The 27932-nt window shown below is 35.8% G+C and overlaps 3 protein-coding genes and 1 long non-coding RNA gene across 7 annotated transcripts; all 4 read right to left on the reverse strand.

Moving 5' to 3' along the window:
• Nucleotides 1–817: 817 nt before the first annotated feature.
• On the reverse strand, nt 818–12463 carry LOC102809753 (lysophosphatidic acid phosphatase type 6-like). 2 transcript variants are annotated; one of them, XM_085505396.1, is made up of 8 exons: nt 12325–12463; nt 11437–11568; nt 11113–11243; nt 10362–10453; nt 8068–8288; nt 4085–4275; nt 3231–3399; nt 818–1434 (listed from the first exon to the last, which is right to left on the reverse strand). In XM_085505396.1, the coding sequence occupies exons 1-8, from the start codon at nt 12454–12456 to the stop codon at nt 1369–1371; spliced, it is 1134 nt and encodes a 377-aa protein (XP_085361522.1). In that variant the 5' UTR covers nt 12457–12463; the 3' UTR covers nt 818–1368. The 2 variants fall into 2 exon arrangements, with proteins under 2 accessions (XP_085361522.1, XP_085361521.1); XM_085505395.1 differs by having other exon boundaries at nt 818–3399.
• A 504-nt stretch (nt 12464–12967) lies between these two features.
• Nucleotides 12968–17581, reverse strand: LOC144350275 (uncharacterized). Of its 2 annotated transcripts, none has more exons than XR_014930899.1 (6): nt 17326–17581; nt 16609–16723; nt 15505–15703; nt 15075–15264; nt 14415–14583; nt 12968–14328 (listed from the first exon to the last, which is right to left on the reverse strand). It is a non-coding gene; the product is annotated as an uncharacterized LOC144350275 (long non-coding RNA). The 2 variants fall into 2 exon arrangements; XR_014930898.1 differs by having other exon boundaries at nt 15505–15724.
• Nucleotides 15630–17946, reverse strand: LOC146736168 (lysophosphatidic acid phosphatase type 6-like). The gene is made up of 5 exons (XM_085505176.1): nt 17815–17946; nt 17326–17457; nt 16609–16739; nt 16226–16317; nt 15630–15724 (listed from the first exon to the last, which is right to left on the reverse strand). Exons 1-5 carry the CDS (start codon nt 17944–17946, stop codon nt 15630–15632), a joined length of 582 nt encoding a protein of 193 aa, XP_085361302.1.
• Nucleotides 17947–19238: 1292 nt separating this feature from the next.
• On the reverse strand, nt 19239–26150 carry LOC102809865 (lysophosphatidic acid phosphatase type 6-like). Of its 2 annotated transcripts, XM_006815433.2 has the most exons (8): nt 25994–26150; nt 24720–24851; nt 23976–24106; nt 23498–23589; nt 22393–22613; nt 21569–21759; nt 20947–21115; nt 19239–19821 (listed from the first exon to the last, which is right to left on the reverse strand). In XM_006815433.2, exons 1-8 carry the CDS (start codon nt 26123–26125, stop codon nt 19663–19665), a joined length of 1227 nt encoding a protein of 408 aa, XP_006815496.1. In that variant the 5' UTR covers nt 26126–26150; the 3' UTR covers nt 19239–19662. The 2 variants fall into 2 exon arrangements, with proteins under 2 accessions (XP_006815496.1, XP_085361523.1); XM_085505397.1 differs by lacking the exon at nt 24720–24851.
• Nucleotides 26151–27932: the final 1782 nt, after the last annotated feature.

The following is a 27932-nucleotide window of genomic DNA, read 5'->3' on the forward strand; positions in this document are numbered from 1 at the left end:
AAGTTTAGATCTGGTCTTATGATCTGGTTTTCAGAAATTGACAAGTTGAATTAGAACACGCTATATACACCGATTCAATTTATAAATATTGTGATTGTTATTTGGTGTGTACATATTAAAAATGCTTGACCAGTTAATTATTTTTTTACCAGAATTTTTTATGGAATGAAAATTATTAACGCATTGCTGATATTTGATTTTTCACAATAAATGTTTAAAATAGAAATCGATTGTTCAATTTCTCATTCTTTATTCTGCTAACTGCATGCATAGCATTCTATCCCGTTTTGCTCTGACAGAGAACAGCTATCTTAAAAAATAGAATGTAGTCTCACTGTGATAGCTTGATGAAATAGAATTTATAAAGACTGCTGGCAGCAAACCACTATTAATAACTTGATCTGATGTTAGATATTTGAAGAAGAGATGGGTTTAATCCACCAGTGAATCAGTCCATACCAAGATCTAGTTTAAGTCTTATGATACATTACATCGTTGTGCTTGCTAGGTAAATCCTATTCAAATTCTGTTTGGGAATTCACTAAAAGTAACTAGCCCTAAACCTGGCAATGTGAGTGGTGTCTCTGGAAGTGAGCAGGTAGTGTTAAAGTAATTGTTAGTGACCAATGAACAAATGGACTAGTTGGAAGCATTTTTATCATTTATGGTGCCATTACCAATGTCACAGTGTAAGGCCTGCTTATCGCTCATGAGAGGGCCACCAACAGAACTCACACTGGACAGGGGGTTCTTTCACTGCTAGTATGGAGTAGACAAGACAATATTATTGGAAATGAAATACAAATACACCAAAATATCGAGTTTAAAGCTCCTGGCTTTAATACCTCTCAAAATAATTACAAGAAATAAAGCACAGAAAAATACAATGAATAAAGCCACTAAAATAGGGAATTGCTTAGGGAAGTGTGCATTGGTGATAACTCACAGTTCCAGGATGTAATAATGGACGACAGTCAATGGCTTCTGCAACACAACAATGAATACAGGAGTCTCGCTTGCAGAGGAACGCTGGTATTCTGGAGGGCACTGCTGAAAGCAGAAGATCTCAGAGCAGTTCATACAAGTCTCACAAAATGATGGTTTTAGCCTGTATCACTTGTTACACAATATCGTAGCAGCATACACTAGATACCAAGTTGAAATGATGGACTCCTGAATCTGTCCAATGTATAGGCATGATTCAGTGTCACCACCTGGGTTTCCACATGAGCCAATCAGAATGTGATCTTGCTAGCAGCTGTGTTATGTAGGCAACTCAGTAGATCATAAACATCCTTTGTTATTCAAATAACAGCACACCTGGTAGATTCCAATTGTTCTTCCAGAGTTGAAAACAAGTATGACCTGTCAATCACCTTTATGACAGTTATCACCTGGCGATGCACACCGTTTCTTCCCATGATTCCATGCACACTTCCATTTGCAGGGTTTGAGATAATATGAAAAAAAACCATAAAATAAAAGATGCTGACAACCAATTACTAGCACAATATATCTGTCCAACTTTATTTTGACAAGCATACTGGAGTAAGAAATTCCTATTTTCAGGAGTAAACATCCAGGCATTTTTCACCGTTGGACTAGTGAAAACGATTGTTTAACTGTTTTCACTAGCACTTTGACTGGCATTCCAGAGCAGCTTGCACAGAGATGGAAATACATGGTACAGTGATGCACATTCAAGCAACATAGAACTTTCACGGAGTTCACATGGTCCACTGTCCCTTCTCTTTTGTAGCAATTGAGAATATGCATAATGGAAGCTGGTATATTTGGTCTATTTGGTATTTTTTCTGCTCAGAAGAGATATGTAAGATGAGGTAGCAATGTATGTAAGTGAGACTGAAAGATCTTTGGATTGTCAGTATTTCCTGAGGGTCTCTAGGTGATGGAGTGTTTTGGTGTGCAGTTTAGTGTGAGATATCAGAGCAACTACATTCATGACCCCCATGGGTGAAAGTGTACTTTAGGTGATTGACCAGTAACTCCCGGGTAAGTGATAAAGAAACCAGTCGTCTATATACAGGTAAACAAAGATTCCTCTGGCATGGAGTTGGACTATCACTGCCTTACATGTCCTTGTGAACACCAGATTATTCTAAATTGGTATATGCTCTACTACAAACCTCAACAGAGGCTGGCTGTCTAGACGCATGGGTATATGCTCCTAAGCATCCTTTGCACCAGAGCAACCATTTTTGGTTTTGTTTGTCTGATCGAGTGGTGGGTCTTGACTGATTTTAGGTCAATTGACAGATTTAAATGTGACGAGTCTAGCTATGGTCCCAGGTCGTGATTTGTTTGGAACAAAAAGCAGGTTTGCATGTAAACTTGCATTGAGTTGTGCTCGCTTTGTGTCAATATAAAACCCACAAGGCAGTTCATTGTGCTTTTGCGGTATCAGTGTCAATGTGGTTATGATTGTCCAGTAGAGGGTATTGAGCCCTGAATGGGAAAACCTACAAACTAGTGATAGATTTTCATTTGAAAGACTGGATAACGAATTAACAGACCAGAATGACTGTTGTACACTTTGGTTCAAAACTCATTCAGGATGAGAACAACTGTACATAATCATGCCAAAGTGCAAACCGGAGGTGAATACTTAAAGACAGACAGACTCCATCAAGGTGAAGTTGCATAATTATTCTGCGAAATGATATGATTCCTTTAATGAGATAAACTAAAAAAAATCTAACATTTCAGCAGTTGAGGATGATATACTTTACCCTCAATTTTGAAGCCTGATGCATTATTTTGTTCATTATCTGTTCACTTCTCGTTCTTCAATTCATTCTTTCGAGTTACCAAAGGTTATCCATTGATTTTGAAAGTGTGCCATATTGAATATTCATACATGTATTTGTTGGGTTACTGCAAGATTTACTTTTTATTTTTAGAATATTGTCATGAACTTAGTGCTATTGTGTCTCAATTTACAATTAATTAACATGTTTATAATTGCTTTCGCAAGTGCTGTCATATTCTACAATAAAGAACATTTTGATGTGAATGGTGGTCTAGATCTTTCTGCAATCTTTACTTGACTTTTATATTCATATTTGTATAATGGATCTTGGCACAGTCCTCCATGACATGCCTCGTCAGTTGCTATAGTTGACATTTTTGATACTAAGCTATCAAGTGGAATAAGACATATGGAAAAACATAGAATGGTACATGGTGGATACCTTCATGATAATACTTACTTTTCCAACATAAGATATCTTCACAAAATGTTCCCTATTACTGTTCCTGTACACTTCAAATCTCAGATCTGCAGCAAACGGTGGCCATTGGTTGTCGAATATATCAAACGCATATAGAAGTGCAATAACAGATGAATCATGGCATGCATACAGATGGAACTTATAAGCACTGAAATAAAAAAAAATGGCATTGGTTGATTTATAATGATTGTAACTATTTACCAGCTTAAATTGACAGTACTCCACCTATATATATTAATCATCCACCTTCCTGACAATTCGTGACGTTTACAGAACACTGCTTCATAATTCAATTATATGCTGCAACAACATGACCACAGATTATCTAATACACAATTGAATCATTGCCATTTTATTAGGATATATCTGTATGATATTTGTATGTAATGTGAAATTTAATGTAATATGCTGTGTTAAAGTCCCACCGAAACACAGTTTATTTTTAAAATTATTTGCTTAAAAGTGTGATTTTCTTTTTTCTCAGTTATTTTAACAAATTTCAAATGCAATTGATGATATTTATTCATTTATTAATTATTTTCTTTTTGTATTATATACTTCTTATATCTACTACAATGGCCTGTCAGTGTCCTGCAGGGTAAACAGAAATGTCTCGCATGAAACATTTTGGTCTTCTAATCAATTAACAGATTGTGTTGATAAATTCTTGTACATGTGGTTCTGGTGGTAACGAAATTACAGATAAGTTGGTTGTTAAGATAGTTTTAGTAGCGATGTTGTGTTCATGTCAGTAACCATTGCACGTGTTATAGTATCATTGGTCTGTTTTCTGTCATAATATTGGTACATATCAAATATATCACACATATCACCTTTTTTCCAGTGCAGCATCTCTGAGGTTCTGTACTATAAGTGCCACCAGTGGTCCAACATTCATTTTCAATGTCTCAATATTTTCATCCGAGGTGATTCCCATTGTTGCAACTCTGGCTATTTCTAGAGTGCGTTTTTCAATAATATCCAAATATGGTTTTAGAACTTCCGGAATTGGGAGATTGTGAAACTGAAATCAAACAGATATTATTTAAGTCCATGTAACACTATCGGAGTGGGCAGTTGTGGTTAATTCAAGATGGATTTATACTGAGATCTAGATGACTGTAATTGACCACTGACACCCACTGACACTGTGATGTCAATGTGATAGCGTCCTGTCCAATAGGGGTGTATGACAATTCGTCTTACACAATGGAAAGTGCAAATGAATTCTTACATTAATAATAATAATAAGTATGCATTTATTATACCGCCATATATTCAAAATTAAATGTTCATAGGCGCTTAACAATATACAAGAGATAAAGTTATAAACAAACAAAATAAAATCAAAAACTACTGAGTATCAAAAGACTGTCAAAAAAGATGAGTTTTAAAGTTTCTTCTTAAAAATGTCAAAATTGTCTGAGAGTTTGATATGTAGGGGTAGTTCATTCCATAAGGCAGGAGCAGCATGGCAGATGGCTTGATGACCGAAAGATTTGGTATTAGTTTTTGGAACGTTCAGAAGAAGTTTATTTGTGGAGCGTAGACTGCGAGTGGGTTTGCACGATGGAACAAGTTCGCAAATGTAGGATAGCAGGGTGTTGTGAATATCACGAAACTCGATTAACATGATCTTGAAATTAATGCGTTGTTGAACAGGAAGCCAGTGTAGGTTGTATAGAACTTCAGTGATATAGTCAAATTTCCTAGTCTTTGTGATGAGGCGTGCCGCTGTATTTGGAACAAGTTGGAGCTTATGAATATTCGTCTGGGCAATGCCGTAGAGGAGACTGTTTCCATGGTCACAAAAGAATGTACTAAATGTTTTGTAGTTGCATTAGTTAGGTTCTTCCTGATGGAACTAATATTGCGGATATGAATATATGATGATTTACAAATACTATTCACACGATTTTCCATGGTCATATGCTTGTCAAACTCTACACCAAGATTACGAGCAGATGTTGTTGGCACGATGGTACAACCCTCAATCTGTATAGATGGTAAATTTAACTTGGCCAGATTTGGTCGAGATCCAAAAAGTAACAGTTCCGTCTTGTCCGAGTTGAGTTTTAAGAAATTTGATGTCAACCAATTATGAATATCCTTGATCGCACTTTCCATATGGCAAATGTTGATGTCAATATTGTTGGTCTTGAATCATAAATATAGTTGTGTGTCGTCGGCATAGAGAAGAAAGTTAATGTTGTGATGTCGGATTACATCACCAAGTGGAGATGTGTACAAAGTGAAAAGGATAGGGCCCAGTACAGATCCTCGGGGCACGCCATACTTTAAGTTATGTAGTGATGATATTGATCCATGGATACAAACTTTTTGTTGTCGATCTGAGAGATATGATTCAAACCAAGATAGTGCAGTCTCTGCCACACCCATACCACTTGACATATGTGCTAGAAGAAGCGAATGGTCGACAGTATCGGAGGCAGCAGATAAATCCAATAAAACTAGCATCACAATTTTCTACTGGTCAAGTGCCATGAGTATATCATTTTGAACGCGTGTAAGAGCAATTTCTGTGCTGTGCGATTGTGATTCAAGAAGATTGTTTGAATGCAAGTGTGAGATCAATCTATTGGCAACTACTTTCTCTGTGACTTTTGAGACAAATGTAAGGTTCGAGACTGGGCAATAGTTCTTCAGGACGTCAGGATCTAGAAACTAAAGCTAGTTTAAAAAGGGCTGGAACATAGCCTGTAGAAAGTGATGAATTGACAATCCTCGGGGGCGGAGCTACGTCACAAGACGTTTCACGTTGCTACGACGCGCACCGCTGTACATGCATTTCTATGGGCTCTGTGCGCGCTGCTGTGGAACGACGGTCGAGTCGGTGAAAATTCAAGAAAACAACACAAACTCAACTTTGAAGTAATCCCGAACAACCAAATTTATATACGTTACACACGTAGGGCTAATCGTGTTACACTGTTCAGAAGAGTCTCAACAATCATCCCAAAGTACCGTTTTCTGCGAGTTTTTGGCATTTGTTTTCACCGCCGCTGGTTGCCAGTAGGTGAAAATGCCTGGATGTCCGCCCCCGAGGATAGTAGTGATACTTGGTAGTAGTACGTCCAGGGATTTCTTAACAAGAAAAGTTGGCATAGAATCAAGTCCGCAAGATTTATTTGGTGAATTATTGACAATTTTTTTACTTCGTCGCTGGTGGCTGGCAATAATGTTTTAAGGGGGTTGGTGATTGTTCTGCATTGTTGGATATTGTTCGGCCGACTGCTGTACAGGTTGGTCCATATTGCCTGGATCTTCTGAGCAAAATATGTAGCAAACCTTTCTGAAAGTTCTTGGGTTGAATCATGTTTTGGTAGAGGTGACTCACGTTTCCTGTGTAATAGAGTGTTAATTATGGTGAACATGAATTTTTGGTCCGATTGTTTATCTTCTAACAATGTAGAATAGTATTCAGCTTTTTTGGAGTTGATCAATCGGTGAAGAGATTTACATTGATTTAAATATATATCCTTATGCACTGTATAACTGTGTATTACGCCAGCGTTGCTCAGCTTTTCTTCTTTCCCTTTTCATAGATGTAACTTCTTCTGTAAACCATTTGGTATTTTGCCTAATTGTCACAGTTCTTCTTCTTTCTTGAGCATGACGGTCCAAAAACAGTGAAGAGTTGTATTAAGTAATAAGAGCAGATATAGTTGAAGCTGGTGATGTAATAACTGCGGTAGTATGGAAACAGCATATATATAACAGCATAGTTATCAGATATAGCAGGGCCACTAATAGTGATGTCAGTGATGTTATTAGATGAACGAGTCCAGGATATAACTTTTATGTTGGATAAGGTTGCTTGTTGCCAGAATTGTGTTAAGTTGAGTAGAATGAATATCGTTCTTATTATCCATGTGAATGTTGAAGTCTCCAGCAATCAAAAGTTTGAATTCCTCAAAGAATTGACTAGATGTAAATTTATTCTTCTGATTAGGTGGTGGACGAAGATAATAATCAACTTCCAGTGGTCAGTAGGGGAGCTTGGGTGCACTTGCCTGTATTCAAATGATTTGACTACGAGTTGTTGTTTTTCCTTGGCAATTTTCAGGTTGGTTTTTGACATAACAGCAACGCCGCCGCCCTTGCATGATGTTCTTGGTATATGATACTTATAGCCAGAAGCCAGGTTTCAGTGAACATGATCATGTCCAGATCATGTTCATTAACAAAGTCAGTAATCTGTGTGGATTTAATTCTAAGTGACCGGAAATTCACAAGACCGCAATCAAGACTGTTAAATAATCGATGAGTCGACATAGGTTTGACAAGAACTGGAATTGTAGTCAGATTTTGGTAACATATTCTTCTTGAACTTAGTTTAGTGTCTGTAGGCTGGGTGTGGAAATAACAGGAATGTGTTTCTTTGTACCTCCAGTGGAACCTCTCTTCGTTAATGGGGTCATGCATAAATTATGTCTGTTCAATTCAAACCAGGTGGCAGGATTTCGTCTTGATAAAGTGGGTTTGTTATATAATGGTAACGTCATGATGAATAAAAAAATGGCAGCACTTCAGAGAGCAAGTTGAAAATATTTCAAAAAAAACTTTAAAACGGCAATGTGGATGGAGTAAAACTTCTTCAAAATTAGTCCAGAACTGTCTTGGAGTATTTAAAAGAGTCCACACAAAGTCAGACAGTTGAACAGCAAATTGAGTAGGTTGAAAAAGACGTTTCTTGAGGAGATAGTGTGAGACATAGCTATCAGCGCAAACTCATTAGCATTCTTACACTTTCAAAAGTGTTACACAATAACAAATTTCAAAATTAAAGGCTTACCATTCTCGTAAATATATCATCTCTAATGAAATAAAAATGTACGTCCTCTTCATTGCCAAGTCCCAATACATGTTGTATTGTCTGTCTATCTTTGGTGAGGCCAGGAATAATGTCTAAATGTTTAGCTAGCCATTTGTTATATGCCTGTAGATGACTGCATTGTCTTGTCTCAGGATACAGGATTTCAGTTGCGTCCTCGTCTGTGTAGATGATAACAGGCTCTAAAATACCAAAATATAATTCAGATTATAAACAATTATGGACTTTATGGTGTCATTCTCGTATTTGCGGAAATGGTTAGAATAGTGAGTCTTGGCATTTCTTGTTACCCTTTTCTTGTTTTCATTGAGCTTCTCCGATTTTGGCTTCAAATATCCTTGTCATAAGCTTTCATGCTAAGCAATCGACTTTTTAAAATGTAATGGCGACCAGTCTCGCAATCATCGACCATGTTTATGGACGTTATACCCTCAAAGCCGAACTAGAAACATTTAATTTAACTACAATAACGATGCTGTTTTCATTTTTTCGAAAATAGAAATTTCACAATGTTGTAAATAGAAAGTCTTGATCGCTGTGTTTTCCCACAAATCGCTCTGAATTTGATATATGATATTTGACATGGAAAATGTAGATCCCCTTTGATGCTTCGTAAAAACACCTCTTATAGATACATTGTTGAAAATCAAATTTAGTGGATATATAGGTGTAATTCATAAGCTACTTGATCACTCTCAATCAATAAAGTCTCGTGCGAGCCTGCTAAAATGGTTCATTCACTTGATATTGCATTAAGTTTAAATATACTATTGTGACATAAATAGTAAGTGAAAAGTACAGAGTCCACAGATTGCTGTGTGAAGGAAAAGCACACATGCTTGGATACTTTGCAACAACCCAATGCACATGTTTATTTTTAGACTGCTGATACAGTCACTGGATTGTGTTGTCAGAAGAATTTGAGATGCATACACCATGTCTCTCCTTGTGGCATAATGGTATGTCCCAGACAGTGGCGTGGTGTTTGTAAAAAACATTTGGAAGTTGCTGAGCCCAGTGTTGTTGGCAATGAAATATTGACCCGAGTCTCCTAGTTTAAATTGGTAGAGCTCGGATAAAGAGTGGTTTATTCCACTATCAAAATTAGCATCCTCTACACTAATTTGTCCGCTATTTTGAAATACATTTTATTGTTTGCATGGCCATAATTTAGTTGTAGTATTTAAACCGCGGCAGTCGTCGCGCTACGCATGTGCTACATTTGTATTGATAAACATTGATTTTCCCACAATCCAATGCGCTCTTCAAATGGAAATCACAAATATGAGGTTTGACCTGGGCGCGATTTGCACTGATTACCGCCGGTGACTCTTTCGATACATTCCAATCACATGAAAATTACCTAATTAAAGCTTGGAAACGTCTCAGTTCGTACTCGTTGTTCTGCGCAACAGTCAAATTCGCCATCTTTGTTTATATGAGACCCATATATCTCGCACATGCGCAGCGCGACGACTACCGCGCTTTAAGTTGATACAAGTGTGAAAATCTTTAGTCAGGAAGGTGACCTGGCTTGATCCTGTAACATCCTGTGATGGTGATTCCTGACTCCGGTGAGCTGTACCCTATACAGGGGTACATATGCAGACGTGCTGTGCAGTAATCGCTGCTGATCAACAGGAACCACTGACACTCACTGCTCGAAATGCTCCCGTTGTATCGGTGCTACTAGTAGCAGCAGATAGCAGTGCAATTGGACACAGATCAGGAGTTGTAGTGCAGCTGCTTTGACAGTGTGCCAGATACGATGGATCACAACATTGTACATTGCTGATCACCGGAGAGTGGAGTGTTCCCAGCAGCATCGACCAGGTCCTATGTTTTATTTGTTTACTGTATATCCCCATCCCTTGCTGGTTCCAGTGACTAGCACCCCGTCTATTTATGTAATAACAATTTATTAACACAACACTATATATGGTTCATACATCAGCATGGTCACTAAACCTTCCCTTGCACAGCCTCAGTGGTGATATACTTTCATCAAACGATCCCCACCCGGTGGCAGCGGACGAGCTGAAGGGAGAAGGCTTTAATATGATAAGCGCGCTACCAAGCTCCCAGCTCCTGAATGCGGGGTAGCCCCACTAAACCCCACCCCGCATTTTACGTCACACTATCATGTATGTGTTTGACTCTGAGCTATTATTTATAGGAAGTTTATATATATGTTTCTCTCACTGGTTTGTCTGTGAAATGTAGTGTGCTTGTCGGTTGTTGGTCTTTTTTCATACCATCTGGAGGTTTCAGAATTAAGTCTTGATACATCCCTGCAATACAGGATCTCGCTGATTCAAGGGTCCTGGCAATATTTGTCGAGCGGATACTGCAATATTAAAATAAGAAAAATATTACTTCGATTTAAACTCTGTATTTAATCGTGTAACCTTATACATAACATGTGACGTATTTGATTGATTTATTCACAGTTATGAGAACCGGAACTAGAAATTGGAATCAAATTCACTGTTTTTAAAGAAAGAAAAGATAGTGACACAATTAATGGTAATGCCATGCTATGGTTGTGAGGCAGGACATTGAACACGACGTTCAAAAGTCCCGCTCACAATGTGGAAGAGTGTGTAGATGTAGATCCATGGTCAAAATTTGTGAATGTCAAAAACACTGGGAAAGTTGTCCACAGTGGTTATGTGTCAATACCCTTTCATGATCGATAAACTGTCACGCATATATTGTGGAATGCATAAGAACGGCTGGGAGCATACACACTGCGAACACAATATGCTAATAAGGTTGTGACGTAGACATTACGTATTATTTTAAGGTACAATTTCTTTTAGGAAGCATTTATTGTGAAACGTTATTTAGATTGCTGTGAGTCACGTAGCATGACAATCATTTCTGTTTTATTTATTTGGTGTTGGAAAGATATAATTAGGGACATTTCACCATTTGCAGGTTTAATCACATCTGTTGGGTCTTCGTGCAAATACATGCCTTTTATTGTATAATATATGGACTTACTATATTTCAGATGAGTTGTAGTTGCTAGACAAAAATTGCTTTTCTACTATGTATTCCCTTCTTAGTTTTAATCCAAGTTGATACATTTGTTGCATTCCAATAGCTGTCAGTTGACCTGGAAAAGATCCACCCTAGAACACAATGTTAAACACATGTTAATGCACATTACACAATCAAATATGCTCCTACATATCATCACAGAATGATATCCCACTCATTTTTAACAGTAAAACATTATATGCAGCTAATGATAATGTGAAGAGTTGCCTGATGATGCTATTTTCAACATATTAATATATTCGTCTATTCATATATATACCATACCTTGAACACATGGCCTCTATATCTTGCTTCGGCAGTCCAAAATGGCGCCGGTCCGCAATTAATTGACTTCACTTTATATTTTATATACGTATTCTCAGCACCTGAAAACAACTCGTCTTTGTCCCATGTAGCCTACAATGAATACGAACATCAATTTAGGATTTTTACTTCAACCACCATTCTGTTAGACAATTTGGTGTGCATCATATTTTGAGGTTGATCATCATAAACTTCGCCAATTCAGGTTGCAACTGGTGCTGACAACGACCTCATTGCATAGAAAAGTACAGATTTACTAAAAGCCACTCAATTAATCTGCATAGTGGAAATCTACTGGTCAGCATTTACTGTCTGAGTTATAAGTTATTTGTAGATCTTACACCCAATGCACTACATGGACAGCAATTATAAATTTGCTTGCCTCTAGTTACAAGGGCATCTTGTATTCTGAGAGTCATTCACAGTGGTGTAACATTGCGTATAATATAAACTGTGAAGTTGATTTAACCACTAACTTATTGAGAATGGCTTGACGTTATTCACAAAATGTATTTCTTACAATACCACCAAATTGATTACACACATATACCTACCGAATACGAACATCAACTAAAGACTTTTACTCCAACCACCATCTTGTTAGACAATTTGGTGTGCATCATATTTTAGGGTTGCATAGAGAGGTAAAGATTTACTAAAAGCCACTCCACTAATCTGCATAGTAGAAATCTACTGGTCAGCATTTACTAGTTGACTCATAAATCAGATCTATTTTATTTGTAGATCCCATATCCACTGCACTACATGGACAGCAATGATAAATGTGCTTGTATTTTGTTAAAAATGTATTTCTTACAATACCACCAAATTGATTACACATATACCTACCGATTCTACATTGGGTACTATTTCGATTGGAGTCCTGGCACCATGGCGAACAAATATCTGAGCGTGTACTTGTTGTAGGTGATCAGTACTGTCATATGTCTGTTCATCGCTTCCAACATTATTGCTGATCATTGTAACGTCCAACCGGTATATGAATTAAGAGCTATGTTGTTTTCACTTAAATTGTGGTATAAATAGGAATACCACCTTTGACCCAATGATGACGTGACTTGTCTGTGATGTGGATGCTAATTTGGTTTGTCCAAATTTTAATGTGGATGTCCCATGGACCATTTTTAAACGTGAAATGTTGTCTTAAAATTAAAAATAAACTATGTATGTGTTACAATTTTACAATTATTACAGTTAATTATTAGACCGGTTTTTGAGACTCGTTTACCAACTACCCACCTGACTGAAACATACATCGCCTTGCATGTGTTAGGTCTCTCCATACTGTTGAATGTACAAACTCATATACATACGCATTGCCCTTCTTATTATCTAGAAAATGTACAATAAATTGAGGTCTAGAGAATTTTGTGAAAAATAAAAATATTACGAGCCACCTTAGAATAAAAAAAAACGTTTTAAATAAATGTGTGCAGTGTATAAATGGCTGGGTACATGGCACAAATACGTAGGTTCAGCAAAGTTAGTTTATTCGCACAAGAACAATATGAACAGTCAAATAATGCTAACCCTGATTTCGACAAATTGAAGCTAAATTGTGAAAAACATATTATGATAAGTTGCAACAACTAAGTAAAAATAGCTCTTGGATTGCAAATTTCAGTGAGCTGAATAAGGTAAGTCTTGTTAGTAAATCTTTGTTTTACCACTACCATAGAATTTCTCGGATCAGAAAATGCTTATGACAGAAAACTGCTGATGACATTATTGTTCATGCTTGTTGTAGGATGATTATATTCGTAATAAAAGAAACAAATACAGAGTTGTTAAGCTTTTTCAATTTTGAATGTGAATAATAATAGAGATCAAAAACAATTATTTCGAATCATTGATAAGTCATGAACATTTCTCTCTTATGCATGATGTTTTTCCTGCCATGATTATTCAGCAGTCGGTCTTTGTTGTTTTGTTTCAAACCCAGGGATATTTAATATTCAGAAATAATCAACTGGAAGAAATTTATCATCGTACAGAAAATAACACTGCACAGAAACCGATTTAAAGTTACAAACAAGAAAGTAGATATTTACAGACGCAACATTCATCCGATTGTATTGACATTTTCTATGTTGCATCTTTATACTAAACTTCTTTGGACAAGGAATAAATAATTCAAATCATTCGCGTGATCTCGTTATTTCTCACCAGTTCTCTATTCGATTAATTGGATATTTGGCATGTAGCATTTTTGGACATAGCGTCTTACAAAAAAATACAATAATCTTGACCAGTCACATGATTAAGCAGCAATTTTTTATTCTTGCCCGACTTGATATTTTCTTGTAGCATGTATGGCCAGAATGTAATATTATATACATAACATAATGATGAACAGTACATGTTAAGGCATATTCATCCTTAAAACTTGGACTCAACAAAGATTCTCTGTCACCTAATTTTTGTTTATTTCTGTTCCCCGTTCTCTTCATTCGACTGGTAATCTTTTGGTTTCGAAAGTGTCTCATATTGAATATTCTAATTCTAGGTGTTGCTGCATAATTTTTTTTTGTCGTGCTATTAATTGTTTACAAAGTGTTATGCAATTTGATGAGGTTAAACTAGGGAAGCTCTATCATGTTCTGCAAACAATAACTGCAAACTCTATTCTGTATTTAAATTTGCTAACTTTCCAAGATATATATTGTAGTCTAAAAATAAACATTTGAGCCATCTTGATATTCATAATCATAACTGTATAGAGGGTCTATATAATTGTCCACCATGCCATTACATTTCAGTTGCTATAGTTGACATTTTTGATACTAAGCTTTCCAGTGGGATGAGACAAGGTTCACCTGGCACTTTCAGTACCTGGAATTAATGATACAGAAGCATATGTCATACAATGGAATACTTTTTGAGTGATTTATGTTGGACACCTTCATGATAACACTTACCTTTCCAACATAAGATATCTTCACAAAATGTTGACCAATAGTATTCTTGTACACTTCAAATCTAAGATCTGCTGCAAACGATAGCCATTGATTGTCGAATATATTCAAGGCAGATAGAAGAATAATAATAGACAAATCATGGCATGCATACAAATGGAACTTGCATCCACTGAAATGAAAAAAAATGGCATTGGTTGGTTTATAGTGATTATAACCATATTTAATACCAGCACGCCACTTCCAAAGATCAATTCCTGACATTCATGTTACAAATTATATGGCGGTTACAATACACTAGTTCATAATGCTTCACACTGTAACCATCTCATTTTATTAGGATATCGTTGTATTATATTTGAATGTAATATAGAGGTAGTAGTGTTGTGATAGGTATAAGATTATTATAATCATAATGGTATTTTGTAGTGACTCTAAGCAGTTTCCTTCTGTGAAAGCTAATTGAACATGTTGGTCTTCTAATCCACAGATCAGTTTATTAATCAGTATTTCACTATATGTAATATTGGTAAGTTTAGCAATGTCAGATTTAAGTTGGCCGTTATGATAGTTTTAGTTGTGTTGCTGTGTTATGCCACTAACCGTTGTTCGTGTTTAGTATTCTATAATAATAATGGTACAACATCAAATATCGTATCTCACCTTTCTCCTGTGCAGCATCTCTGAGGTTCTGTACTACAAGAGGTACAAGTGTCCCCGCATTCATTTTCAATGTCTCATTATTTTCATCACCTTTTATACCCATCATTGCAATCTTTGTTAATTCTAAAGTATGTCTTTCAATACAGTCTAAATATGGTTTTAGAACTTCTGGAATTGGGAGATCGTGAGACTGAAATTAAACAGATATTAATCAAATTCAGACTAGTGAAGGGTCAAGGTGTATTTATATACCAAAAACTGTAATCATATGTACAACCCAAATATGCAGCACGCTGTAATGAAACAGCGTCCCCTCAAAGGGGTGTGTGATTATTCGTCTTACACAATGCTAAGTACAAATGAATGCATATATTGTTTTAAGGCACACTTTCAAAAGTTGAAGATTTAAAATTTCGAATTAAAGGCTCACCATTCTTGCGGATATATCATCACTAATACCATGAAAATTGAAATTTTCTTCATTGTCAAGTTTCAATACTTGTTTTATTGTCTGTCTGTCTTTGGTGAGGCCAGGAATAATGTCTAAAAGTTTGGCTAGCCTTTTTTATACGCCTGCAAGTTAGTGCCGTGTATTCTGCCAGGATACAGGATTTCAGTTGCGTCTTCATCTGTGTAGATGACAACAGGCTCTGATATCAAAATATAATTCAGATCATTAAAAAACAAATTGGGTATTTTTTGTCATTCTCGTTTTTCCGGGAATGATTGGAATAGTGGTTTGTGGCATCATTTGTCACCTTTATTTCCATCAGTCATCAATCAAAGCCGTTAGGAAATGTACAGGCATCCATTAATCGAAAATCTCTAGTACTGAGTAATAAGACAAATTTACCAGAGGAAAACAAAACCAGAAATTGACATAAGACTGATAAGCATCAGCTTAACTTCCGCGATATTATCTGTGTAAAGTTTAGTGAAATATCGAATTATAAAACATTAAGTAAAATAGTTAAACCATGTCAAAGATTTTCACTCAGTGTAAAGAAACCCTCACGTATGTGTTCTCCTCTGAGCTATTATTTATATGTAGTCTATACATCTTTCTTTCTTTATACGTGAGTTGTAAATTTTCTATACGACTTTCTTTTAAGGGCCTATGATTGGGTTATGTTGCTAACACTTTTTCATACCATCTGGATGTTTCGGAATCGAGTCTTGAAACATCCCTGCAATACACGATCTTGCTGTTTCAAGGGTCCTGGCAAAATTTGTTGAGCGGATACTGCAATATTAAAAATGAAATCGTAATTTGAAACTCTAAATATTCTGTATTTAATTATGTAATCTAAAAATAGCATATGATGTAATTGAATGATCTATCAAATAGCATGTCTATCATTTCAGTTTTATTTATTTGTTTGTGATATAAATATGATTATTGCACCAAATTGTCTAGCTACAAAAAAAAAATATGCAAACCTTCCTTGGAGTTGCATCATTTGGCAAGTTGAATATGCAGGTTTAATCACATCTGCTGGGTCTTGGTTATTTATTGTATAATATACGGACTTACTATATTTCAGATGAGTTGTAGTTGCTAGACAAAAATTCCTTTTCTACTATGTATTCTCTTCTTAGTTGTAATCCAAGTTGATACATTTGTTGCATGCCATTAGCTGTCAGTTGACCTGGAAAAGACCCACCCTAGAACATAGAACTTTATCATCTTAGCATCGCTAGTGAAATTAAAATCATTGCATAGTTACATTTAAATATGCTGTTCCGACATATCATCACAGGATATTATTCCAATTTATATAGAATAAAAAAGCATTTTACTGTCATATGTAATTATCTTTACTGGGAGATTATAATTTCCTTTTCTCTTTTGCTCCTGTGTACTTGTTTATCAAAGCCATTGCATATCATGAATGTGCTCAACATTTTAATAGTTATGTGCTAGAGGGTTTTGTATTTGAAAATCAGTTATAGATTAGTTCTTGATGTATTCAAGTATGTTATACAATTCAATGTTATACACACCTTAACGATGGTAAGGGGCTACCCGTGATGAGAATCGAATCAAATGCGAATCGATTGTTTCAATTCAGATGTTTGGTGACAGTTAGTTTTAAATGTGATGCTAGACTCGTATTGATTCAAGTCTACTGTTTATTTTCTGTGACTTCAACAATTTTTAACAGTCAAACATTATATGCAGCTAATGATAATGTGAAGAGTTGCCTGATGATGCTATTAATATATTCGTGTATTCACATATATACTATACCTGTAGCACTTGGGTTCTATATCCAGCTTCTGCAGTCCAAAATGGCGCTGGTCCGCCATTAATTGACTTAACTTCATACTCTATATGTGTATTCTCAGCACCTGAAAATAACTCGTCTTTATCCCATATAGCCTACAATGAATACGAACATCAACTAAAGACTTTTACTCCAACCACCATCTTGTTAGACAATTTGGTGTGCATCATATTTTAGGGTTGATCATCATAAAATTCGCCAATTCAGGTTGTGACTTGTGTTTACAACGACCTCATTGCATAGAAAAGTACAGATTTACTAAAAGCCACTCCACTAATCTGCATAATAGAAATCTACTGGTCAGCATTTACTAGTTGACTCATAAATCAGATCTATTTTATTTGTAGATCCCATATCCACTGCACTACATAGACAGCAATGATAAATGTGCTTGTATTTTGTTAAAAATGTATTTCTTACAATACCACCAAATTGATTACACATATACCTACCGATTCTACATTGGGTATTATTTTGATTGGGGTCCTGGCACCATGGCGAACAAATATCTGAGCGTGTACTTGTTGTAGGTGCTCAGTACTGACATGTGTCTGTCCGCCGCTTTCAACATTGCCGCTGATCATTGTAACGTCCAACCAAATATAGGACAACTATATAGGATACACCAAATATCAGTATACTTATATCGAGGTTTAACTAGGAATACTGCCGTTACAATGATGCTATTTTGATTTGTCTGAATTTCAGTGTGAGTGTCCCATGGTACACTGTATACTCTGTATTTATTATGTTGCAAGAAATATAAAAAATAGATAAAAAGGCAAATAAATGTTATTAAGCCAGCATTTGGAAACTTTGGATCCGTTCTAATTTGGTCACAATCAGACAAGTTACACAATACTATGTTATGATATAATAATAATATAAATTATAAACAACAAGTCATTGTTAATGACACAGTCCCCGTCCAAAATTGTGTGATCTGACATATCAATTTGATGATGATGAAGTCATTGAGATTAGATTAAAACCATTAATAGGAGGCGGATTTGTAGAAAATTATGATTTAGCTTTAACTTTTATATGAAAATTGGGCGTCGGCCAGCCATATTGAATTGAATCACAAAAATCATGTTGGTGCAGATATATCTCTTGGTATACTATCTTTGTACAAAATTTAAACATAAACGTTCATTGCATTCAAGATAAAGTAGCATGGGTACCATGAAAAACAAGATGGCTGCCAGTCGGCCATATTTGTACGAATCACGAAAAAAAATGACGTGCACCAACAACGCAATATGTATGATCATCATACCAACTTTGATCCAAATCGGCCCAGTCATCGCCGAGAAACTGCTGCGGACACGTTTAGGTATCAGAAATAGCACATCCAAAATGGCCGACATTGCTCCGTTCATAAAGTAACCTGACGCGCATATGTGAGAAATTATGTATTGTTAAAGTTTGAATGAAATCCGTCAATGGGTGTCCAAGATGTAGCGTACGTACGGACGGACGGAAGGAACGACCCCAAATATTAATAGTCCGAACGGGGACTAATAATATCCAATGATTAACACTTTTTCAGCCTTATTCACCAACTACCCACCTTACTGAAACGGACCACGTCTTCCATATATTACATCTGTCTATACGTTTAGTTCACATACTCGTAATGCCATTGTACTTCTATGATTTTCTATGCTCTATGCTAACAGTCATTAACAGTTTTAGGTTTTGTCCATTTGAAAATTTTGAGATCAAGAGGATTTTTGTAAAAACAAGACAACACATTTACGAGCCACCTCAGAATAAAAAGCACATTTAAAAGAAAAATAAATGAAAACATTAAATGTGTGCAGTGTATAATTAAAAAAAAGACAAAAACAAAACTAGAAAAATGTCACAAATATGTAGTTTCAGGAAAGTTAGTTTATTTCCACGAAAACAGTACGAACAGTCCAATAAAAATAGTGCCAACTGCTAATTTCAATGTACACAACAAGGTGCACAACAACAAATTGAAGCTAAATTCTGAAAAATATTTGGCAAGTCACAACAACTAAGGAATCTGGGCATAATTATTTTTTTGTTTCATCAATTAGGTTAAATTTCTCTGAAAATGCTTATCAGAAAATATTTGAAAACCAGAAATTTCATTTTGAATCTTGGTATAAACTTATATATTCGTGATTTTTCCGTTTTTCATTCGTTTTTACTGCAAGTTATCTTCTGAAGAAATATACGAATACAATAAAGGACAAGAAAATCGTAATGTGTATAACAATTTAAAATTTACACGTGCATTGTGTCTAGATAATATACCATTTTGGAATTCAAACTCCAACACCATCAGCAATGTTGACTTGACTTTCATCACCACTTGTGTACAGTGGATCTTGGCACAGTCCTCCATGACATGTCTTGTCAGTTGCTATAGTTATCATTTTAGATACTAAGCTATCAAGTGGGATAAGACAAGGCATTGTCAATACCTGGAATAAATGGTAAAATTACTTTTACAAAATCGTGAAAATGTTGCCCCTGCTTACCTTGTTAACACTACCTACTAGACTAGAAGCAAAATGTTTGTAGCATTTAAAAAAGTGTGCTTTTATATCGTTTTAAAGTGAAACTTTGACTGAAAAACAGGATGATGATGGTTAGTCCTGGGAAACAATAAAATGATACATTGGGTGTTTAATATGAACTTAATTAAGAAATTTAAACGTCCCTTTGTCTAGTAGCACGATAATGTAATAAAACGTATCAATGGGTTGGTTAAATCTAGTTTAAAAACCAACATATAATGTGCCAGACGTAGGTCAAGGTAAATATGCGAGAATGCTGTGCAGGTGAATTACAGATAAAGCTATAAAACGTGCGGCTGATCTGCACTGGCTCGGAAGATGAATTCTGATTGGCTAAAAAAACAAAAAAACTTGTGGCGTTGAATGCACGTTCATTGTCAGTATTGTTATGCAAATTCAAACTAGCTAATCATTTACAACCTTCCGAGCCAGTGCAGATTAGCCCAAAACGTGGGTTGGCTAAAAACTGATTGATACATAATGATATGAAAACTCGTCTTTGCCAACATGGATATTGTATATGATAATGATGTCGAAAACGACATTGGTGGTAAGTATTTAAGTATATAACATAGTGGATTGTAAATTATAAGGCACATACACTTATAAATATTGCAACGAATTACATAATAATTACATATGTGTTCAACAATGTGCAGTATCAAACAACATATTAACAATTACATATTACCATCCATATAACATTTTTAAAGCGGTTTTATATCAACATATATATATGCTTTCATTATTTTGGTTTAATGCTTTGTTTCATTTATTATTATTATTATTATTATTATTATTATTATTATTATTATTATTATTGATACTATGAGACCTGATATTGTTAAAACATGTCAAAAATTAGTATTTAATATAATGAGTTTCCAGTGGTAGCAGTTTTTAATTATATTCAATGAGAAGTTCTGCCCCAAAATGCATTGCATATGTGGAGTAACATGCATTATATAAATTAGGCTCGAACTTTGAGTGGTGCATATTCATTATTGGATGGATGTTGAACTTACTTACCTTTCCAACATATGATATCTTCACAAAATGTTGACCAATAGTATTCCTGTACACTTCAAATCTAAGATCTGCAGCAAACGGTGGCCATTGGTTGTCGAATATATCAAAAGCAGATAGAATTGCAATAATGGATGAATCATGGCATGCATACAGATGGAACTTACATCCACTGAAATGAATAGTATTGGTCAGATTGTTAGTATTATATGATCAGGCCAAGTTAACACTAGTAGTTGCGAGTTTGTAGCGGTTAAATGTATGTATGTATTGACTAGTTTCTTAATTAGTGCAATATGAGAATATTAATGGTGGTGGTTGTCGCGCCACGCATGCGCGGTATATGGGTCTTATATAAACAAAGATGGCGACTTTGAGTGTTTCGCAGACCAGGTAGTGCAAACTGAGACGTTACCAAGCTTTAATTGGGTGTATTTTAGGTGATTGTAAGGTATCGAAGTAGTCACCGTTGGTAATTAGTGTAAGACACGCTCATGTCAACTCTCGTACTCGTGATTTAATTAGAACAACGCATTGGATTGTGGGAAAATCAGTCAACACAAATGTCGCACATGCGCGGTGCGACGACTACCGCCCTTTAATATACTAGTATCACACATATTACCTTTTACCGTCGGCAGCCTCTTTCATGTTCTGTAGTATAAGTTCTACCAGTGGTCCAACAGACATCTTCAATATTTCAGTGTTGTCTTCATTTGTTGTACCCATCACAGTAGCTCTGGTTAATTCTAAAGTACGCATTTCAATGCAATCTACATGTGGTTTCAGAACTTCTGGAACTGCGAGGCTGTGAGACTGAAATTAATAATATATATCCCCTTGATTACACAACATTTCGTCATTGTCGGAAGGAAGGAAGGAAGGAAGGAAGGAAGGGAGGGAGGGAGGGATGAAGAAAATAGAATTGTGATATTTTGGAAATATAGTATAGAGGGTTATAATTTAGAACTTTATATAGTTTTAATTTGTGTGCATATAATAAATTTGTAATACAAGACACACATTAACACATTCTCCCATTTGTCATTATGTAAGGGCTCCTCACTTCTCTATTGTAGATAATGGTAATATTCATGTATAAGCAACTGTTCTCTTTATGTGTATAGAAACATATGCTACACGTTCGACTAGCTTTAGTTGGTCACCATACGTGGTTATATGCACCCAGTCTAACTAGGTGTGATTGGCCACTGCTGTAATTACGCGATATATGCAACACGTCCGACTAACTTTGGCTATTCACCTCGATAATTACGTGGTTATATATCCCAGTCTGACTAGCTGTGATTGGCCACCTCACTATTGATATGGTTGCACTGGGTAGCAGCTAGTATGGTGCGGTACGATTTGTCTTTTTTTTTTCGTTGTGAATTTAGAACACTTTCAAAAATTTAGTACAGTCATAATTTCAAATTCAGAATGATATACCATTCTTGCAAATATGTCATCTCTGATGTTAATAAAATTAACATCTTCTTCGTTGTCAAGTTTCAGTAATTGTTGTATTGTCTTTCTGTCTTTGCTGAGACCAGGTATAACGTCTAAATGCTTCTCTAGCCATTTGGTGTGCGACCCTAGACGCTTACAATGTCTGTTGCTAGGATACAGAATTTCAGTGGCCTCATCATCAGTGTAGATGACAACAGGATCTGGAATAAAGATTGTAATTCGGATGACAATAAACAATTTCCGTGTTCTATGTATGACTGCAGATGGTATTCCCGGTTATTAATGGTGGTAAATAGACCATTTTCCGTACACTGCGAGAATCACGCGTTATGCGTGAAATCGAACGTAAAAACAGGACAAACAAAGGTCATAGCGTCGTAGTCGCGTCAAACATCGCGTGGGATTCGACAAACGCGAAAGTATTTCAGGGACGTTTCCATGCTTAATAATGTGCTGTCCACATTTGATGATAGGCAATTTCGATTAAGTAAGGGTATTCGGAAGCAATATTCCTCTGTCGAAGATCGGCCGGTCGATGTGAACTACGAAATAAGGAAATTCGAGTTCAAATCAAATCGTTCGATGTTTGCGGCAGACGTTCGACGCGCGTCTTTCATGCATCTCGCGAGATCTTGCAATTGTACGGAAAATCACCTATTGCTTAGAATGTTTTGGCATTAACATCTATAGTTGTAGAACAAATTGTTGACATTTAGAAATAAGTTCTTATAGGAACAAGATTACATGTATGCTTTGTTAAGAAGAATCTAACTATATACAACTCTTACAGATGCATTGATCGTGGTATTATATTCCGTCATGAAGTTACAAGTTTTAACCATCATAATCAATTCTTCGTTAATTTAAGGACTGTCGATCAGGTACAAATAAGGAGGACCGGGGGGTGTCAATCTTCAATATTATATTATATGTAAATTCAGTAAAGTATCAATAATAACTAATTAAATATTCATATATTAAAGGCTCATGTGAGCGTTGAAAAGATTGGTTGGTGAAATATTTAGCATATTCAGGCTGAAGACTCTCTCTGGTGTGTGTTTTCCTTTTTTCTAATAAATCATACCATCTGGAGGTTTTGGAATAGACTCTTGATACATCCCCGCAATACAAGATCGCGCTGATTCCTGGGTCCTGGCAATATTCGTCGAACGGATACTGCAATATTAAATCATAAAAGCATTGTTTCGAAGTATGTGAATCAACAGTAGTTTCTAAACAATCTAATTATTTAGGACGTGATTGATTGACGCTAAAGGTGGAAAATTAACAAATAATAACATGATTTTAAAAGTTTGTGGAAAAATGTAATTATGAACATCAATTATTGTTTATTACATTATATGGTCTGAGACAATATGCAGAACACAAATAATAATACAATAATATCGTGTTTTGTTCATTGTTAGCCCGTGAATATTTGATTGATCACTTGTGAATAAATGGACTGCAAGTAATATTAAACCGGTACTCGTTTGAAACAAAAGTTAAACTTTGCCGCATTTCATGTGAGAATTCACCAGCCTCCATTCGCAGTAACTTACTATACTTCAGATGGGCAATAAGTATGGGATAGAAATCCTCTTTCTTGTATATATTCCTTTCTTAGTTGTAATCCCAGTTCGTATAATTGTCGCATTCCCTTAGCTGTCAATTGACCTGGAAGCGAACCGCCCTGGAAGAAAAGAACCACATACATTATCCCGACATACTGACAACGTCGCATTGAACACGAATGAACAAATATTTCCACGTAGACTACTTTCCAGTTTATAAAGAAGAAAACATTACACTGTATTAGGTATAATTCAACGATACTATACAATTCAAATATCGTTTCTAGTATAACAAATGTTATATGTTAACCTTTTCACCACCAGACTTTCTCTCCCAAATTTTTTTTGCACTGTTCTCTTATATTCTTCAATATTTCTGAAAATGAACTCTAATATTGGAGCCACCAGACAAAATTTGATTCAATTTTCAGTTTTTACGCAAACAAATTAGCTATTTTTTCCCAATTTTCTAAATGAAAGTACAGACTATAAACGGGATTATTTTGTGAATTTGGGATGAAAAGAGGGAACCGGTGGTGAAAAGGTTAATAACCGATATTGGAATATCATCATACACTACAACTTAAAGTTGTTAATGCTGGGTTCCGTATATTAGTTCGTGAAAGCCATGGCAACTCGTTTTTTTATTACATCACTATATTGTACTAAATTATTCAGCAGTTTGGGAATACTTGTTTTCATTTTCAAACAAAGTGACAAACATATTAATACCTTTAATATTCTAGTTCTATATCTAGCTTCTGCAGTCCAAAATGGCGCTGGTCCGCCATTAATTGACTTGACTTCATAATCTATACATGTATTCTCAGCACCTGAAAACAGCTCGTTTTTGTCCCACGTAGCCTACAATGAACATTTTTAATATTAAAGCGGGAGGATCGTCACCTGCGCACGCGCGGGAATTGAGTCCCAAGCGACGATAACAACACACGCTAAAAACGCAAAGGCTCATGGGTGGACGCTTGTTTGTAAACAATGACACGCTATGGTCATCTGACGCATGCGCAGGTGACGAATCCCCCGCTTTAATCTAGGGTGTACTAGTATGCGACTATTCGTACACACATAATTACTAGAGCGTTTATTGACCGCAACAAAAGAGGAACCAAACCTTTATCCTGTTTTACAACGAAACAAGCATGCAACAATCATACAATAGAAACCCACTTTGTCATGTGTGATGTACCCCCAGTACTTCATAATTTAAAACCTCGCCGCCATTAACGTACTATTGATTCGCGTGTTTGATACCGAGTCCTAAGTCATTCAGTCGTTACATATAATTACCTACAACTGGGCTACATATGCGTATGTTTGTGCACAATTTAACTATGCTGTTATTTTCTATATAATCTTTGGTTTGAACAGTTGATATGATCAGCCCCCCCCCCCCCACTCAGGATCCATAGGAGGCCACATGCGCGTTCCCATTTTCTCGGGAAAGGGGGTACTTTTTGACGATCTGTCTCGGGAACATTTTCCCGAGAAAATCGTAGAAAAGGGGGTATTTTTTGCTTGTTTTCCCGAGATTCTCAAAATAGGGGGTGTATTTCAAAACACTTCCCGAGATATACAAAAAAGGGGGGTTTAAAAGGAGTTCTAGACTGAAAAGTTCCCTAGATAGGGGGTGAAATTCATCAGAAAAGCCCGTGCAAGGGGGGTAAATTTTCTTCTTTTCCCTAGATAGGGGGGGGGGCAAAAAAATGAGGGAACAAGCATAGGCCCCCCTAAATATAGGGAGTGGGGGCCGGGGATCAGCCCACTAATCTACATAGTAAAAAGCTACTGGTCAACATTTATACGAAATACACTGCATGGACAATAACTGTAAATACAATAGTATACTATGCTGGCCTGCTGATGTCAATGCAATGAGCGCCTCTTGTATTGTGTGTTCTCATTCCAGTGTTGTACAACACTGCGCAATAGAGCATACACGGCTTTCAACACAATGACAACTGAAAGCACCTCGAATATACACCTACCGATTCTACATTAGGTGTCGTATTCATGGGAGTCCTGGAGCCATGGCGAATAAATATCTGAGCGTGTACTTGTTGCAGGTGATCAGTACTGTCATATGTCTGTCCGCCGCTTCCAACAGTATTGCTGGCCATAATAAAGTCCTACCATGAAAATGAAAGCACCGGTATAGCGACTGTAAATAGGAACTTCACCTTTGACCTTTTACGTGGGCCGTTTTTTTTAAGGGTGGATCATTAGAAACTCTGATGGGGGCATGTATTAGTAGTATGTTCTTTCTATTATTGCATAATATCTGATTATTTTTGAAATGCACAGAAACCCGTAACCTGCATAGTGCATTTCTCAAGTGAGCCTTGTCATTTTCGGATAAATACAAACTGTGTGCAAAAACTACTTTCACTCTCAATTTACACTAGAAAAAGGATTAATTATTCCCTGGATTTTAATGATTTTGCTTATTTCGCTGACTGGAAAATGCGCTAAATTAAAACCCAGTAAATATGTAAAATTGAGCATAGAACACATTATCTAAATGATTAAACCGTGCATTTAAACTCCACTGAATATGCCTGAAATGCTAAATCAGTGAAATTTAAGTCCAGTGAAAATTAGTCATTTTACAGTATGTATGTCTAGTTTATTTTCATGGCAACCTTACACGGGATTACTCATGAATAGACATACATATGACATTACGCTGAGAGCGTAGACTATGTATATACATATTGTAAAGTTATGTAAATGGAAAGGAGAGTAACTAATGTATGGAAAAACTATAATGTGTGCGATACAAATAAGTTATTAAAAGTATTGGAGAAAAAATGAAAGATCGTTTTCGCAGTATTGAATTTAGGATCCTGTAGTAACCTGAATTGTGAAAAGAGAGTTTGCATGTTTTTATTTTAAACTATTTTGCTGAATACTATAACAGGACTTGAATGTAATTGTAATGTTTTCTAATATTATCGTCAGTCAGTCAGTCTGACTGAATCGAACTTCGTTCACCCGTTATCGCTTAAGATTCAAGAATAATCAATACTCAACGCACAACACACCCATTACCCCTTAGTGTCGAATTTGCTGTGTTCGTCGTTTTGACATATTATTGAATGGAATTATTATTTATTTTTTTTGCATGGACGAGTTAAGCAAAGCATTAGAATGCGTGACCTGGTTTAATTTATCTGTTCTCACTTGACAAATTGGTAATTAACATAATCTGATAGTGGTTTTGAAAACAAATATATTTTGAAGGAATGTTACATGTCTTATAATGCATTTACCAGTAATGAGTAGGTGATTCGTTGTCTCCGTGTTGTATAACAGTGTCATATCTGCGTAGTTTAGTTATGAGACTTGGTTGTTCCATAGTAACACGAAAATAAATTCATTGTAACCAATGTATGCAATGAATACATAATATAGAGATGAGTTTAATCTCCTTGTCCTAGTTTCCAAATGGTCAATTCACAAAATCCTACGTATTGCACCGCCAGCTGATACCACTTCTGAAAACTTATTTAATTCACCGTTAAGATACATATAAATAGTTGTCATGCTTTAAAATGACTGTAATTATTTGTAGTATGTCTTTAATTTTTTTAAATGTTTAACTCGCCCTGGAAAACTAACCAGTAACCCTGGCGTTTAGATAAAAAAGCTTTATTTTGTGTTATTTGGGGGGGAATCTCACAATTTTGCAATGATAATCGAACTAGTGTACATTTGGGGAGATGTTGCGAAAATGTGGCGGTAATCATGTGATATTGACATAGAAGTAAATTTATGTTACATCCCAGTTATTAATAAAATAACGTGTTTTTTATAAGTAGGACATAAATTAGGAATACTAATATTTAAACCAAACAGAAATGTTAGCGAGCTCGATCTGCTGTTTTTTATGTTGTTTTATTATTAATTTACGGTGGAGTAAGAAAA

Source organism: Saccoglossus kowalevskii, chromosome 11, assembly GCF_978046115.1.
Source record: "Saccoglossus kowalevskii chromosome 11, keSacKowa6.1, whole genome shotgun sequence".
Lineage (NCBI taxonomy): Eukaryota > Metazoa > Hemichordata > Enteropneusta > Harrimaniidae > Saccoglossus > Saccoglossus kowalevskii.

What these genes read in the sequence shown, in the direction of transcription:
- LOC102809753 (XM_085505395.1), bottom strand. Translation starts at nt 12,456, where the DNA reads ATGATCAGCAATAATGTTGGAAGCGATGAACAGACATATGACAGTACT. An exon ending in ATAGAGGCCATGTGTTCAAG is followed by an intron (nt 11,244 to 11,436) that starts GTATGGTATATA and finishes ATTGTGTTCTAG; the next exon opens with GGTGGATCTTTTCCAGGTCA. An exon ending in ATGATATATTTACGAGAATG is followed by an intron (nt 4,276 to 8,067) that starts GTAAGCCTTTAA and finishes GTTTGATTTCAG; the next exon opens with TTTCACAATCTCCCAATTCC.
- LOC146736168 (XM_085505176.1), bottom strand. Translation starts at nt 17,946, where the DNA reads ATGATCAGCGGCAATGTTGAAAGCGGCGGACAGACACATGTCAGTACT. An exon ending in TACAACTCATCTGAAATATA is followed by an intron (nt 16,318 to 16,608) that starts GTAAGTCCGTAT and finishes TTAATATTGCAG; the next exon opens with TATCCGCTCAACAAATTTTG. An exon ending in GATTCCGAAACATCCAGATG is followed by an intron (nt 15,725 to 16,225) that starts GTATGAAAAAGT and finishes TTTTGATATCAG; the next exon opens with AGCCTGTTGTCATCTACACA.
- LOC102809865 (XM_006815433.2), bottom strand. Translation starts at nt 26,125, where the DNA reads ATGGCCAGCAATACTGTTGGAAGCGGCGGACAGACATATGACAGTACT. An exon ending in ATAGAACTAGAATATTAAAG is followed by an intron (nt 24,107 to 24,719) that starts GTATTAATATGT and finishes CTTTTCTTCCAG; the next exon opens with GGCGGTTCGCTTCCAGGTCA. An exon ending in TATTCCAAAACCTCCAGATG is followed by an intron (nt 22,614 to 23,497) that starts GTATGATTTATT and finishes TCTTTATTCCAG; the next exon opens with ATCCTGTTGTCATCTACACT.